The sequence below is a fragment of the Clarias gariepinus genome, chromosome 17 (genome assembly GCF_024256425.1).
Source record: "Clarias gariepinus isolate MV-2021 ecotype Netherlands chromosome 17, CGAR_prim_01v2, whole genome shotgun sequence".
NCBI lineage: Eukaryota > Metazoa > Chordata > Actinopteri > Siluriformes > Clariidae > Clarias > Clarias gariepinus.
Window position 1 is genome coordinate 29,988,829 of NC_071116.1, and position 17,322 is coordinate 30,006,150.

Consider the following 17,322-nt stretch of genomic DNA (forward strand, 5'->3'; position numbering starts at 1 on the left):
TGATGTAAATCGTTAAAAGCGCTATACAAATAAAATTGAATTGAATTGAATACAGAGTGGAAATGTTAGCAAATAAGCTACTACGGTATTCTTCTGCCAGTTCTGATCATTTACATACAGACTCAGTCCACTGTGTTACAGTAGATCATCATCAAGCAACTTCACACATAACCCCGCCCCTAAATCACTGCAACTTAACACACTCCAGAGAAAATATCTTTATTGTTCCACAGTTTGTTAGTTTGTAGCATTTTATTTATTTATTTAAATCCAAGCTTCAGTGTGAAATAATACTTTTAATATGATTTAATCCTTTCTCTCGTACAGCTAACGTGAAATAGTTGTAGTCGATCTCCAAGAGTATACTATAATATTGTAGTATTTAATTTCAGAGAATCATATCAGCAGAATTTATCTTTTAAAACCAGCGGTGAGGCTGAGCGTCTCCATCTCTGAATCATTTCAACAGTAAAGTGGGAAAGAAATGCTGAGCTACTGTTTGGTATTTTATTTCCTGGCATTCCATTCTTACACCTTGAGGAACTCCTCATCACCTGAAATATCAGACACACACACACACACAATATATATATATATATTAATATAAACATGTAGTATTTTTTCATAACAGCATCTAACAAAATACAATCTATTTTTTAGTTGAAGTTTAGTAAAGAAGTAAATTAGTAAAGTGTAATAAAGATTTCTTTATTACATGACAAATGTAAATGCGAATATATTATAATATCAGTCCAAACGGTGAATGTGACATTAATATGGATTAATAGAATGTTTATGTTCTGTTATCTGCTTCTACAGAAACCTCTACAGTTTCAGGTTTAGTGTGTTGTGAGGGCTGATTTCCTGAACTCCACTGCTTGAGGGCTTTTAATACCTTAAACGAGCTCTTGGTTAGGGGGTGTATAATTTTGGCCATGTTATAAGGAGACACAGTTTCTGTAATATTTGATGAATTTCTGTTTGTGTTGATAAAACTGAGGGGGCACAAAATTTTGCACTCAGCTATACATACATATTTATTAATTTACTTATAAACAGATATGTGTGTATATTAGTGTATAAGTGTGTGTGTGTGTGTGTGTGTGTGTGTGTGTACCTTCTCTGCTGACGCCGCAGTACTCCTCACACTCTTTCTGTGTGTAGAAGCGGTTGCCGTTGCCCTCACATCCTCCGTAGGTGAAGGACACACACTTTCCGTTGGTCGAGTCGAAAGCCCAGAACTGAAGCGACATCTTACACGGACCGGCGTCCATCGGGAGGCGACACGCAGCTGGGCAGGTGAGAGAAGGCCAGATTCTCATCGGTCAGCTCTGACATTCATGCAGGTTTATTTTTAATGCTCTTTGGTTTCCATAGTAACAGCTCGTTCTCAGAGAGGTAAACAGCAATAATGAACTGATTAATAAAAGCTGTTAATTTGAGATATTTAGGTAACATGTTAGTAAGGAGTCTCTAGTGTCAGTGATTTGTACAGGAGTGCATTTATAAGAAAACGTCCACACTCCTCTCTCCGGTAAAACCATTCCAGTACCATTAACACTGCTAACAGCTTTAGGTTAGCACAACGTACACACAACCTCTCTCTGGGAACATTTTGGACGACACTCTGTGATCATTTTAACAATGTTTGTTTTAGGAGGATTTATTATTAATTTTGTTGCTGCTTTTGTTTTTTCGAATATTCCACATTTCCACATTTTTCTAAACCAGTTGTTGTGTATTTATCCTCGTGGGCCGGACCTCGTGATCACGCTGGGTGACTTTCACCAAATCAACAGCTTCCAAATACACTTTTACAGTTTCGGAAATATGTAAAGACAATATGATACCTCCGCTTCATCACACTCTTCTGTCACTATTATACCACACACACACACACACACACCTTCAGTGCGGCAGGTCTGCAGACACTCCTTCTCAGTCAGGAAGTTGTTCTGGTTGCCCATGCAGCCTCCGTACTGAAACATCTGACACGCCATGATGGAGGAGTTGTAGTGGAAACGTTGGATCATCCCGAAACATGGACCAGGGTCTGGGGTACCTATACAGGAGCCTAGACACACACACACACACACACATACACAGTAGTAAGATAAAGTGTGTTTGATGTTTAATCAAACCAGCATGTCTAAATCCCTTTGTGTGTGTGTGTGTGTGTGTGTGTGTTTGTTTGTTTGTTTACTCACTTTCTCCCTTAAACATAGGTATTCCATCTGCAGAACCTTCATCAGACGGAGGCAGCACCACCGATCGTCTCGTCTTGGGCTAGACCCAGCCACAGGCACAGGACGTACAGAGCATTGTGGAATTTACTCAATAATTATCCTCAGTGCTTACTTTACATTTATTAAGAAATGACGTTTTAATAACAGCTGTACAGGTTACAGAATCAGTAGGACAGAAAATAGAAGCAATTAATATATATACCTGAACCTCGGTTACTGGAGCTGTTATTTGTCCTGGAACACAATCTCCTGGAGAGAAAGAATCAGATATATACCACATTTAATACCTAACCTATAATAATCCCCATTTGTTAAAGAATAAAACTGTTTAAATAATCAAAAATAACACTAAAGGGCTCAGTGTGCTCCCTTAGTACAGCCTTAGCACAATCTGTGGACGGCAAAGGACATTTTGTGAAGATAAACCAAACCATCTCTGATTGGACGTGTCCAGTTTTGTACCTTTGTCCTGTTTAATAGAGACGGTATCAGCACTCATTCCCTGCTCCGCCACCAGGGTCTTGAAGTCCTCTAGCAGTGTGGGCCGCAGTTCCTTCTTACGACCTGTTGGAGCAGCAAACATCACAAAACCTCATGTCTCCCACTAACACTCCATCACACACACGGACGTACAACCTTAACGCTCGTCTGTCAATTCATCACTTTATAATGTAAAGTAGAGACTCACAGTTACTGAGGAGGGAGGAATGAAAATACAGCCTACACCTGGAGAGATCTTCAGCTTGTTATATACAAGTCAGTTCTGAAACTTTAACACTAAAGAACTAATTCAAGGAGCTAAATGATAGAGTCGATTAAAGGCAGCCCTGACTCACACTCGTTTCTCAAAGACCTGACTCAATAAGCTGACTTAAACAATCGACTCAGAGAGTTAATATTGAGTAGACTCAAAGAGCTAACTCGAACACTGCATTGACTCAAAGAGGCGACTCAAGTCGTGACTCAAAAAGACACTTGGAGTGACAACTTAAAGAGCTAACTGAATGCGAGTCAACCTTAAAGAGCTGACTCTAACAGAAATATAATAAAACTGAATCGTATCGACCGATGACTCCAAGAGTCGACTCACAGCTGACTCGCGAATCTGAATCACAGACTCCATCTGTGCTGCACTTTACTGAAGCTGTAACTGATCAGTGTCTCCTCACCGTACAGTTTGACCGAGGTGGTCTTGTTTCCTCCACGCTGCTGTTTGAACATCACCACCAGCGCGTACTCGTCGTAGTTCGTGTGCACCACGTACGCATCCACGTCAGCTGACCATTCTGTACAGAACCACAACCAGAGATCAGATTGTAGCTTCTTCTTTATTAGATCATCACTTTTATTCCTGTTTTATTCTGTAATCACGAGCTTCACGTTTTCACTCACTGACACTGTGGTAGTAGAATCTTCCTGGAGTTTCAGTCTTCATGTAATTACCAGTGATCATCTTACACTCGCCACGCCTATGATGAAAATCACCACAACACCTTTTACAAACACAGTCTGGATTCTAATTGGTCAGAAGGTGTTGATTAGTTTTTTTTTTATAACACAAGCTTTAAAAGTAATGAGAATAAAGGAGGAAGGAGTCTCCAGTTTTAGTGCTTTGTAACACTCTAAGTTTCTAACTTAATTATAAATTGATAAAAAAAAAATTGGGAAATTGTTGAGGAATAGGCTAAATAAGACACGTGTGTGTGTGTGTGTGTGTGTGTGTGTGTGTGTGTGTGTACCGGGACATGATGCGGGTCATGCTCAGAGCGTTTGGAGTGTCGCTGCGCTGCAGCTCCAGAGATCCGATCGGAGAATCTCCTTTATGTTTGTTTCTCCAGGGGCAGTTGGAGGCCGAGGCGATGTCATACCACTTCCCTAAGAACTGCCCACAAAACAACAACATGGCTGACACGTGTGTGTGTGTGTGTGTGTGTTTATTTAGCTCAGAGATATCCGTTAGTGACCTAAAGCTAAAGTACACATTTACACCAAATTTAAGCAAGCTTGCATTTAATCACTATAAATGTACAAAAATATATCAGACAATATTTTAAATCTAAAAGTAATTTCCCTTTATCTTTTTTAATAAGAGCTAAAAGTAGCAGTTATATTTTAACTACAGTTAGCAAATAAATATTACAAAATGCCCTTAAGCCCCTTAAACACACTTTATATCATGACATCATATATAAAGAAATTAAAGAAAAGAAATCCTAGAATGTCCTTTTCTTCACATGATTTTCAGTAAAATCAGATGATGCAACTTCTGGTTAAACACGTGACTTGAGACTGAGTGAATGTTTTGAAAATGAATTGTAAATTTTCAAAGTGTAAAAGAGATGACTTCAAAAGAAAAAAATGTTTAAAGCATGAGACCATAAATGAAGTCACGTACTGATACAAAAAAGCTTCTTCTTTTTTTTTTTTTTGTTTTCCATATCCCATCCCTTTTTTTTGTTTTGTTTTTTATTTAATTTTGTCTTTGCTATGCCATATTTGTTAAATAAAAATATTGGCAAAACAAAATACTTGTGCATGTTTGCATGAATATTGTGTAAGACTGGTGTGTAAGCATGCTGGTGTGTAAACAGGTTCTGCTCTTTGATCAGGGACGACGGACGTTTCTGGTTTTTAACAGGACAAATCACTGCAGCTATTGATTAGCACACAGGAGGCCCGAGTGTGTACAGCGGTGTGTTATTCCTGACTAACGGAGATTCTACAGTTTTGTGTTTCTAAAGTGTGAAGCTGCGGTGCTTCAGGACGTGGCTGTGATTTAGATGATAGCTACAGTAGCTAGTCTCCAGCGTGAAAGCCACAATGATTAGTTACTAGCTAACAACACATGAACCGAATTTATTTATGTGTTTATTTGTTAGTTTATGTAAATAAAGTGCTCCTCAAACATTTTATAAATAATTTTAGCAAACTATAAAGTGTTGATCGAGGCTACGTTATTATTCTAGCTAGTTAGCTGGTAGCAGTACTAGGAATATTTTAACTCAATAAATCAGTACTCAGGTTTGATTGTAATTTTTTTTAGAGATTTTATAATTTTTTAAAATTTATTTAAGATTTTATTTATTGCTATCTAGTTTGTAACAGTAATTTATTTATATATTACTGCTTGGTTTACAACACAGTTACACAAACAGATGTTTGCATTAATATTCTGTAATTTATCAAATAAAATCAAGTTAAATATGATATTAGCCATTTAATTTATGCGGTAAAGTAGAAAAGATGCTATATTATATAATATTTTATGTATAAAATTATATACAGTATATAAAATTATATTCTAGATTTTTAGTCTTACAACTAATCTAAGCATCGTTAGATGTTCAAACAACATTTATTAATGGATCGTTACTGAATTTTATACACTTATTCACATTTATTATTTTTATTGATTCATTTTGTAATATAATGAAGTAATAAAGTTGGTGTTAGAGCCTCTCACCCGGTCCAAGTCAAAGTTCTCCTGGGTCTGGAGGAGCGGTTCTGCAGGCAGAGGCCCGGCGTGGATCAGACCCACGGCAGCGAGCAGGAGAGCCACAAACACAGCCTGCATTTCTGTCTGTCTCTCATCCGAATGAGGTTCTAGATAGAATAATGAGGGAACAACAGCACCTCCCCCCCCTCCCCCCCCACTGGTAAAGCCATCGACCGGTGGGTTATGTGCTCTCACCCCACTGTCACAAAGTGGCCTAAAGTCAGTCCAACCAACCGGAGCAAAGGTCCTCTTATCTGTTTATTGATTTATCCATCCTGTGCTCTGTGTGTGTGTGTGTGTGTGTGTGTCTGTGTGTGTGTGTTCATGTAGCTTTATAAAATAACACAAATTAATGTAACATTCTAAATATACGCTGCTGAGGCAAATAATCTGGAACACTTAATCTGGGTAAGTGGATTTGGATTAGAGATGGTGTTACGGTATTTACAGACTGTCAAGGACGTTAGAAGGTCACATGGAAAATAAAACAAACAGCCTCAGTATTGTTATCTCTGCTTTGTTCAAAGTGTCAGAAACAGAAACATTTTGAATTTGACAATTTACATTTACGTTTATTAGGAATTTTACACACACACACACACACACACATCTTTGACAACACAACACAATAACAATCCTGATATGCAAATTTTACACACAAAACACACAGATATATAAGTAAATAAAGTAAACAAATCCTCAATTATTTGAGAAAACATCTGCACCAGAATGTGTTAAACGTGTGTGTGTGTGTGTGTGTGAGGTTTAGTTATTAATAGATGATTCACACTTTGCTGATTTTACTTTGGCGTCTCTTTGGGAGCGACACCTGGTCCAGGTACAGACTGAGAGTGTCGTCCTTCTCCGCAGGTCTCAGATCAGCATGACGGTGTGTTTAGAAGCCCAGGGTTCGAGCAGCGCGTCACTACGCTTAAGTTTTAGTCTTTATTGTTAACTCAAGTATAATTCTGTTAACTGTAGAGACGAGGGGGTTCAGGAGTCCCAGCTGTGTGTCTCTGAGACAGTCTACACTCAGACTGAACAAAAATCTGATCTGAGGAGTTGAGACATCTCTGTGGGGCTCGGGGAAATTGTGTGGAGATCTCAGGAGAAAATAAACATTAGCAATAATAAGGCAACACATTTAGGTGCATATGTGTTATCATAAAAAGAATGAAGTATTTACTTCTTGCATGTCCGTGTGCAAAAATTACGCCATAATAAAAAATAGACTCCAGTGTGGATTAGATAAGATTAGATTAGATTAGATTAGATGCAGGAGTGTTAATCAGGATGGAAGAATTGTGATAATAGATATTTATGAACATGCATCATATATTATAATTTGAAAAATGCTTACTACAAAATAACAGTATTATAAATAAATATAAATGTTTACATTAATGTAATATTTATAAGTTCATGTCTTTCTTTTTTTTTTTTAACCCATTACCATCCCCAGGCTTCAGGACACTATTGCGCTTTCTTAGCGTAGCATGAAATTGTACATATATTTTTGGGGTCGTTAAATCCACGCAAAAGAGAGGAGAAGAAGGAAAAGAAAAAATTCAAGGAAAAAATAAAATTTAAGGAATAAATAGCAAGAAGAACTAAAGAAAGACAGAACTGTCATGCAGATGTAATTAAATGCTTTTGCGATACTTTTTATTGACGAGTTAAAAAACATGAAACTATTCAGGATACAGATGTTTTGGAAAAGATAAAGAATGTCTAGAATGTTTTGAGTTTTAAACAGTTCTGAGTAAATCTCATGATATACAATAGGACGTGTCTAAATTGATGAGGTTATGTAGAAGAGTTCCCTTTGGAAGGTTAATTAAATCAACATGCGAGCTTTAACACAGAGCTCTCAGAGTAGCTGGGGCTTTAATCTTCTCTATATTCAGAACTGATGTTAAATGATGTTTTGTTAGTGGAGTAAATACTTTATTTCCTTTATGGTTCTTCTTTGCGGTTTCTGTAAATTGTGCTTTAAAAAAAAAAAAAAAAGAATTTGTGTGTATTTACTTTTTTGTTATCGTTTGTTGTTTTTTTTATTTTTGCCTATTATTATGTGCAACTTACTGGTCATCATGTAGATTTTTAGACATGAATACATATTACTCATTCATATTCATTTAGTTTTCAGATGGCAGAAGAAAGCAATGAACTATTAACTATTTTATTTTAAAAATGACTAATTATTAATAAACACTCATCATCACCACCCTTCATTATCATCATCATTCCTTTGCATATATTTTTTAGTCATGTGTGGGTTTTTTCGAACTCCTAAATACTTTTTGTGCTTGAAAAGTTTCTTAGTTTCTTCATTTTTTCCTTCATTTTATTTAAATTCGTTCTCTTTCTTTCTCTCTGTCTTCCTTTACCATGTCCTCCTTTATTTCTTCCCACTTTTCTCCTTTCGTTGTGTTCAGTCCCGGTTCTTAATACTATTTTATACACATTATTTTGCTCAGAGGAACAAAAAGCTTTTCGTTAACATTTTAATAAAACAGTATTAAAGAGACCGGCACGGTGGTGTAGTGGTTAGCACTGTTGCCTTGCACCTCCAGGGTTCGGGTTCGATTCCCTTCTTTATGTGTATGGAGTGTGCATGTTCCCCCGGTGCTTGGTGGGTTTCCTCCGGGTACTCCGGTTTCCTCCCACAGTCCAAATACATGTAGGTTAGGGTGATTGGCGTTCCCAAATTACTCGTTGTGTGTGTGTGTGTGTGTGTGTGTGTGAACCCTGCGATGGATTGGCACCCTGTCCAGGGTGTACCCCGCCTTGTGCCCTATGTCTCCTGTGATAGGCTCCAGGTCCCCGCGACCCTGATTACAGGATAAAGCGGTATAGAAGATGAGTGAGTGAGTGAGTATTAAAAAGATTAATCAGTTTTCTGCCACTAGAGGGCAGACTAGAGCAATAAACTATTACCCTATTATATTAACCCTCATGCTGTGTTTCTCTCTAAAAATGTGCAGTAAATTTTATCCATTTCTCATGAGGTTTAATGACTTTGTTCGCACATGGCATTTAAACACATTAAAAACATTTGAAATATTTTAATACAAATTTGTGTTTTTTATGGAACTTTTATACACTCATGGTGTTTCTCCAAAAACGAGCCGTCACTGGAAATGAATGGCCAAGACTTTAATTAGTGTATTAACCAGAGTTTAAGCACATTTCTACACCAGTGTGTGTGTGTGTGTGTGTGTGTTCTAGAAACGACAGCAAGGCTGCTTTAAAATAGTAAACATGTTCATACAGTGTGTGTGTGTGTATAATGAAGCATTATATTTGTATTATAATGTATTATATTTGTATTATAATTAAGTTTTCTCTGTGTACATTTGGGCTTTTGATTTTAATTTAATAATCATATCGGTCAGTTTTGACCAGGAACACAAAAGTTGCTATTTTGTGCCACAGTTTAAAAAAAATAATAAAATAAGTGACTTTGGTAAACATTTCATTGATTGACTCTCTTATAGACAGTACAATAGGCTTCAGCTTACTATTTGTTATAGTCAAAATAATATCTATTACATAATGTTTTTTCCCCTAAAACGAGTGGTTCAGGTAAATGAGGCCTGCAGGACACACAGCAAATAAAAGTTCAAAACATGTCGCGTTCACAAGAGCTGAAGTTGATGAAAAAGATCTAATACAACATTATATAATAATATGTGTATTATTGTGGATTTATAATGAAATAAAATGCTCCGGTCAAAAGTATAAGTGTGAGCCACAAACAAATACAACATGAGGGTCAGTATTAATATATTAATATAGTCTCATAAATAATAATAATAATAATAATAATAATAATAATAATAAATCCTCAGCTTATCTGTTTACAGAATGAACACATGTAGAGTATAAAACAGACACTGCCTATTTAAAAGGAAAAAATCTTTATTTTTCAATATATTCAATATTTTCAATAAGCACCAGAAATCACACGGCAGGATTTTCTTTTAATATTCAGGCAAATAGTGAATAATTTGACTAGAATTTATAATTTTTTGCTTTAAAGGTGTCTAGTAAATGAATTGATGCCTCATTTTTATAGAAATGTTCACATTCACTTTGTACTAAATACTGAAAGGACTGAGACCAAAATTCCACATCAGCACAAGTAACTCATCTTTATAAAGGATTAACATGAAGGCTGATTACAGGAGATCCAGAGGGAGGTTCTCCCGATGGAGGGATCAGGCTCAGGAGCCGGGCTCTACAGAGAACATCTGGTCCGAGGCTCATCACGCTCACACTCGTGCTCACACTCGCGCTCTTCCGTAATCCAACACCATGCTGAAAAACAGTGTTACAGAAACGTTTACGCAGCTTCTTCTGGGAGTTAAAGGTCCTGAGTACAAGCTTCCGTCACAGTGAGAACTGCAACATGAACTACATCTAATAAGGTGATCAGTTACTGAGTGAGTTGGTTCCTCCGTGGGTTCTTTAAGGGCTGTGTGTGTAGTCACGGGCTCATGACGTCTTTAAGAACCTCTCATGGCTGTTAATACTGACTGTTAGTTGTTTTTCTCATTGAAGTTCTAAAGAGAACCATATAAAGGTCCTTATTTTATAGTATAACTCTTTCCAAAGACTAAAACCATTCAACATCTCAAAGAACCCCTCCTAACCCAAAGAACCCCTCCTAACCCAAAGAACCCCTCCTAACCCAAAGAACCCCTCCTAACCCAAAGAACCCCTCCTAACCCAAAGAACCCCTCCTAACCCAAAGAACCCCTCCTAACCCAAAGAACCCCTCCTAAGACCCCTTGCATTAGTGTAATAAGTACTGAGGAGCCACACAGCACCTGACAAACTGTGCTGTGTGTGTGTGTGTGTGTGTGTGTGTGTGTGTGTGTACTCACTCAGTGGCGTGCATGGGGACAGTTATCTGAGAAGAGAGAAGCACAGTGTAGGCCATGACTATACATGTTACTATACAGGAATTATTTATTATATATTTAAAAAAAACATTGTGTGTGTGTGTGTGTGTGTGTGTCTGAGCGTGAGTGTGTGTGTTACCTGTTAGTGGTGGAATTATAATGGACTCCTCAGGGAAGCCGTGCTGCAGGGCGTACCTTTTAAACTTCTCAATCACTTCTGGTCTCAACTTCTGAGTCCGACCTGAAACAGAGACCAGAGACAACAGAGAGTGTAAACCTGCACTAACACCACAGTGTGTGTGTGTGTGTGTGTGTGTGAGTGTGTGTGTGTGTGTGTGAGATGGCACGTGACTCACTGTACAGAGACACCTGAGTGAACTCCCTGTGGAATTTCCTGTGTTTGTGGATGAGTGCGAACTCGCTGTAGTTTGTCTCCACCACGGTGACGTCCTTCATACGTCCGTGTCCTGCAGGACGAGCGACACACACATCTCTCACTCAGCACCACAGCCTTCATCATCATCATCATCATCACACTCATCAGCGACCCTTCATCATCACCATCAACATCATCATCACACTCATCACCATCACACTCATCACCATCACACTCATCACCCCATCCATGATCATCTTTATAACCACGCCCATCATCATCACCACCACCATCATCATCACCCCACCTTTTATCATTACCATCATCATCATCACCCCACCCTTCATCATTACCATCATCATCATCATCATCATCACCCCACCCTTTATCATCACCATCATCATCATCACCCCACCCTTTATCATCACCATCATCATCACCATCATCACCATCATCATCAACATCATCATCATCACCCCATCCATGATCATCTTTATAACCACGCCTAATCATCACCCCACCCTTTATCATTATCATCATCATCATCATTACCATCATCATCACCATCATCATCACCATCATCATCATCATCATCATCATCACCCCACCCTTTAGCATCACCATCATCATCATCATCACCATCATCATCACCCCATCCATGATCATCTTCATAACCACGCCTAATCATCACCCCACCCTTCATCATCACCATCATCATCATCATCATCATCATCACCCCACCCTTCATCATTACCACCATCATCATCATCATCATCATCACCATCATCATCATCATCACCCCACCCTTCATCATCACCATCATCATCACCATCATTACCCCATCCATGATCATCTTTATAACCACGCCTAATCATCACCCCACCCTTCATCATCACCATCATCATCATCACCATCACCCCACCCTTTATCATCACCATAATCATCACCGTCATCATCATCATCACCACTATAATCATCATCATCAATGTCGGTGTCATCATCATCATCATCATCATCATCATCACTCCACCCTTCATCATCACCCCATCCTTCATCATCACCATCATCATCATCACCCCACCCTTCATCATTACCATCATTATCATCATCATCATCATCACCATCACCATCATCACCCCACCCTTCATCATTACCATCATCATCATCATCATCATCATCACCCCACCCTTTATCATCAGCATCATCATCACCATCATCATCATCATCATCACCACCACCATCATCATCACCCCACCCTTCATCATTACCATCATTATCATCATCATCACCATCACCATCATCATCAGCCCACCCTTCATCATCACCCCACTCTTCATCATCACCCCAATCTTCATCATCACCATCATCATCATCATCATCATCACCATCATCACCATCATCATCAACATCATCATCATCACCCCATCCATGATCATCTTTATAACCACGCCTAATCATCACCCCACCCTTCATCATCACCATCATCACCATCATCATCACCCCACCCTTTATCATCACCATCATCATCACCATCATCATCACCATCATCATCATCATCATCATCATCATCACCCCACCCTTCATCATTACCCTCCTTCATCATCACCATCATCATCATCAACCCACCCTTCATCATTACCATCATCATCATCATCACCATCACCATCATCATCAGCCCACCCTTCATCATCACCATCATCATCATCATCATCATCACCATCACCACCATCATCATCAGCCCACCCTTCATCATCATCATCATCATCACCCCACCCTTTATCATCACCATCATCATCAACATCATCATTATCATCATCATCACCCCACCTTCATCATCACCATCATCTTCATCATCATCATCATCACCCCACCCTTCATCATTACCACCATCATCATCATCATCATCATCACCCCACCCTTCATCATCACCATCATCATCATCATCACCATCATCATCATCATCATCATTATCATCACATTCATCATCACCCCACCCATCATCATCACCATCATCATCACCCCACCCTTCATCATCACCATCATCATCACCTCACCCTTCATTATAATCATTATTCCTTTGCAAATTTTTTTTTAGTCTTGTGTGGGTTTTTTCTAACTCTTATAAAATACTTTTTATACTTAATTTTTTCTTCATTTTATTTAAATCCTTTCCTTTTTTTTTCCTTCTTTCCCTCTTTCTTTCTCCCCACTTTCCTCCCAGTCCCGGTTCCTATCGCCCCAGTCGTACCTACAGTAAGTGATCTGATGTGATTTATTTCAGCCTCAGTGTGATTCATATTCATTATGAATGAGTTCAGCCCCTGTGTAATTGGATCAGCTCTGTTTGTTTCGGGTCTCATACGATTCATTTCACCACCGATATGATTTTATTCAGTGCACGACTGATCCGATAAATTCTGGTTCATCATGAGTACGGGTCGCTGCACTTCAGTTCAGCAAAATACTAATCAGATTTAGTGCTGATCCGATCCGATCAGATTCTGTACACCTCATTCCCTGGTGATTTGATTCATTTTAACACTTCATGCCATTTCTTCACTGTCTGTATTTTGCTCCACTAATTTACTCGTATCAAGGCTCCACCGACCGGCCAGGGATGGAGAGGACTAGCAGCGTTTGTTATCTCGGCTGATGATAGTCAGGTCTGCACCAGGGGTCGAGTCTGGGAGCGCTGAAGGATCAGTGAGGTACTAACGTGTGCTGAAGTACGTGAACACGCCAGGTACAGACGTCTTCTCATACTTGTAGACTTCTTTCTGGCACAGGAAGGAGGACCTGCACACACAAACACACATGTACAAAGTACTTCTGAGAACGTTTACGTGTGTGTGTGTGTGGTATCTGACTCACTGCGGGGGCTGAGCTGCACTAGTGTAAAACTTAACACACACTTAATTTAGGAAACGCTCAAACACTGTTCAGTAGCCATTTTTAGTTCTTTTTGTATTTTCAAAAATCAAATGTTCTAGGTTACACACACACAACCACACACAGGACAACATGCAGGATAGTGCTGAGGATACAGGATTAACATAAAAACTGATTGAACTTTTTTAATTTACAAAGGAAAAAGAAATATAAAAAATTATAAAAATCAAAGACAGATGGCGAAAAACCCCAATGTAATGTAGTATAAAGTGCAGATGTGTGCAGATGTGTGCGTAGCTTCGAGATGGATGCGGTGAAAAAGCCAACGATATAAAATAAATATTTATAAACACAAGATGTGCTGTGTGTGTTGACAGTTGTGTCTATTTTATGTGCAGCTGGGGCCAAAAGTTTTAAGGATATTTTTGACAAATATTAATGTTCACAAATTCTGCTGCTGCAGTGGTTTAGTGCATCTGTTCCCCAGATGTTACTCTGGAGTACTGAAGTATAATTACAAGCATTTCATAAGTGTCAAAGGCTTATATTAGTTTTTTTGCAGTGTTGCAGTGTTAATTCTTCTTTCTCCTGACCTCTGCAATTCACCCGAGCCACTTAGTTATGACTTTTGCCTCATGTTGAGGAGCTCCATCATGCTGGAAAAGGCATTGTTCATCACTAAACTGTTATCGGACGATTAGGAGCAGTTGCAGGGATGTTTTTTATTATACTTTGTGTTTTTAGGCAAAATTGTGAGCTCCACCCCCTTGGTTAAGGAGCGACCTCACACATTAATGTTCCCAGGATGCTTTACTGTTGGCATGACACAGGACTGATGGTAGCGCTCACCTTCAAAGATTTCAAAAAGGCCAGCAAAGAAGCCACTTCTCTCCTGGAGAAACCTGGAGTGATATTCTGCAAAATGTACAGAGACTGGACTGCTGAGTTCTCGGGTAAAGTAATTCCTCCAATAATGTCCAATTCCTCCCCGTCACTAGGGGGCTCCCACGTTAAAGCTACTTCTACCACTCAGTCGGGAGGGCGGAACCACATGGCGCCATAAAATCACGTGACGCCAGCCGACAGCATCTTTTCGAAACTGCTCGCTCGCGCACCGTTAGGGGCGGAGTCACACACTCGGAGGACAGTGCTATCCGCTCCTTCCGCTTGCGCGAGCTCACAGACGCCCCTGATTGGCTGTAGAGCCGTGATTAATGTGGGAGCGCAAGTACTTCTCATCCCTCCCCCCTGAGAGAGCTCGGCCAATCAGCTCTCTCTAGACCTCCGGCTGCGAGAGGTAACAGCATCGAACTCGCGATAACCGGATGATACGACGAGCATTTTACCACTGCGCCACTCGGAGGCCAGCAAATTTAGACCTTTATGTTATTGTAAGTTTACCTAAACAATTTTAAAGTGTGACTCGATTCTAAATCAAAAACTAAATCCAATCAACCAACAAAAGATCAATCAAACGACCTGACTGATTTAATCACACTGTTACTAAACTCCGCCCATTATCACGTTTCTGACACACCCGTGATGGTTGTTGCAGGTAAATGGTGAGATTAATCACCAGGGACCGGACGAAATGATATCATACGATACCTCAGGGCCTATTTGATTTGTATCGCGGTTCTCATGATATTATGATTTTACATCATAATTATATACATTTTTATATAAATCATATATAAATGAAAAACATGTTTGTTTGGAGTGTGTGATCTACCACATAATGAATGGTGATATGTAACTGAACTGATTTATTTCCCATCTCTGGTGTTGTTCTTCCCCATCATGCTGATGGAGGATTAACACACACACTCTGGCTGTAGTTGTTCAGACTCACTTGGTTCTCCACACGGTCATCACGACGTCTCCGTTACTTTTGGGTTCCACCACGCCCATACACACCGCCAGCTTGTTCCTGTGCTGAGCAAAGGCGGCCGAGTTGTACGCTAGACCCACGCGGTACCACCGACCTGCGAACTGGACGCGCGCACACACACACACGAAAAACGCCATAACATGACTTTATTAAGCTTTATGCAGAATCCTAACAGAGGGTTTGAGTTCAGTGATCTCACTAACTTTTTTTTTTGTTGTTGTTTATTTCTTATTTGTTTGGATTTCCTTTTTTTCTTACTGTGTTTTTGGAAAAGGAGTTTCAAAGGCCGTCCTATTAATCAGGTAAATCATATTTGTGGGTGTGGCTAAGTATAAGCTCATTTTGTGACGTCACTAAACAAACTCAGATGCTTTTGATATGCAAATATGCACACTTTGACTTAAACAAAACCTATAAATAAATCAAAGAGCTAGTTCATTAGCGGTTAGCTAACATGCTAGCAATGTTACTGATCTAACGAATGATGTAATAACCTGGGAGATGGCACAAACTTATGTATATTCATATGACCATGATATTTTACTGACAATAAAATTGAGAAACTTCCTTAAAATAAAAATGTAACATTTTATTATTGATTTATTAATCTTAATTTGTTAATCTTATTAACATTAATGAACTAAGAGTATGTTTTTTTTTGGGTTATGTCTTGTTTTCCTAGAGGAGACTAACAGGAAGTTGACCTGAGCGAGGACCCCCCTCTCCACCCCTACAGAACCCCACCATGTTCCTCTCACCCTCTTCACGTCGAAGTTCCTCTGCGGTTTGACGTCAGCGTGGACGTCCATCAGGAGCACCATGGTCAGGGTGACGCTCAGCAGCGTGATCTTCATCGTGGAGCTCCAGGAGGGAAAAAGTCCAGACTGAACAAAAACAGCTGGAGCGAGATGGAGCCAAGACACCAAGCTCCGCCCACCTGGTGGACTGGCCAATCAGAGACAGGGTCGGGCTCGAACAAAGTCGCTCTTCATAGAAAGGTGAGTCAGTGTGGAAAATAAAGAGTTGTGTGCTTATTTACACACTAGAGCAAAAGTTTGTGCACCCTGAGAACTTCAATATGTAGCAACCAATTTGTTCCTTTATTATTACAAACATTATTAACATTTATTATAATTTCATTCTTATTATTCTTATTAATTATTTACGTTTTTTTTCTTTGGTTTATCGACTTCTTCTCTTCATGCCTTTTTATTTTTTAAACTTTTTTGTATCTACTTATTTATTTTTGTCCCCCCAGGACACACCCCACAGTTCATCACATTCTAAGAATCTTGCCAAAGGCTAGGGGGAAGGGGCCAAAACCTTTGCAATCAACATTACACAATTGTTGCATAGTTTTTTTTTTTTAAGTACATCAACTCAATAGAGGAACCTACAGCAGCCTGAACCACTGTTATAGTGATTATTATTTTATAATTTAATATAATCCTTATTTACAGGATTTGCACATAAAATTATTCTTAATATATAAACATAAAAGTCTTAATTTTTAA

The 17,322-nt window shown here is 39.0% G+C and overlaps 2 protein-coding genes across 2 annotated transcripts; both read right to left on the reverse strand.

Annotated features, from left to right (window-relative positions):
* Window positions 1-203: 203 nt before the first annotated feature.
* Window positions 204-5,898, reverse strand: ambp (alpha-1-microglobulin/bikunin precursor). Its single transcript, XM_053515507.1, has 10 exons — window positions 5,710-5,898; window positions 3,986-4,128; window positions 3,639-3,715; window positions 3,416-3,532; window positions 2,709-2,810; window positions 2,449-2,495; window positions 2,208-2,286; window positions 1,907-2,074; window positions 1,118-1,291; window positions 204-554 (listed from the first exon to the last, which is right to left on the reverse strand). Exons 1-10 carry the CDS (start codon window positions 5,818-5,820, stop codon window positions 529-531), a joined length of 1,044 nt encoding a protein of 347 aa, XP_053371482.1. The 5' UTR covers window positions 5,821-5,898; the 3' UTR covers window positions 204-528.
* A 3,810-nt stretch (window positions 5,899-9,708) lies between these two features.
* ptgdsa (prostaglandin D2 synthase a) lies at window positions 9,709-16,702 on the reverse strand. Its single transcript, XM_053476207.1, has 7 exons — window positions 16,567-16,702; window positions 15,770-15,909; window positions 13,745-13,824; window positions 11,009-11,119; window positions 10,792-10,893; window positions 10,635-10,660; window positions 9,709-10,065 (listed from the first exon to the last, which is right to left on the reverse strand). Exons 1-6 carry the CDS (start codon window positions 16,660-16,662, stop codon window positions 10,635-10,637), a joined length of 555 nt encoding a protein of 184 aa, XP_053332182.1. The 5' UTR covers window positions 16,663-16,702; the 3' UTR covers window positions 9,709-10,065.
* Between the last annotated feature and the right edge of the window lie 620 nt (window positions 16,703-17,322).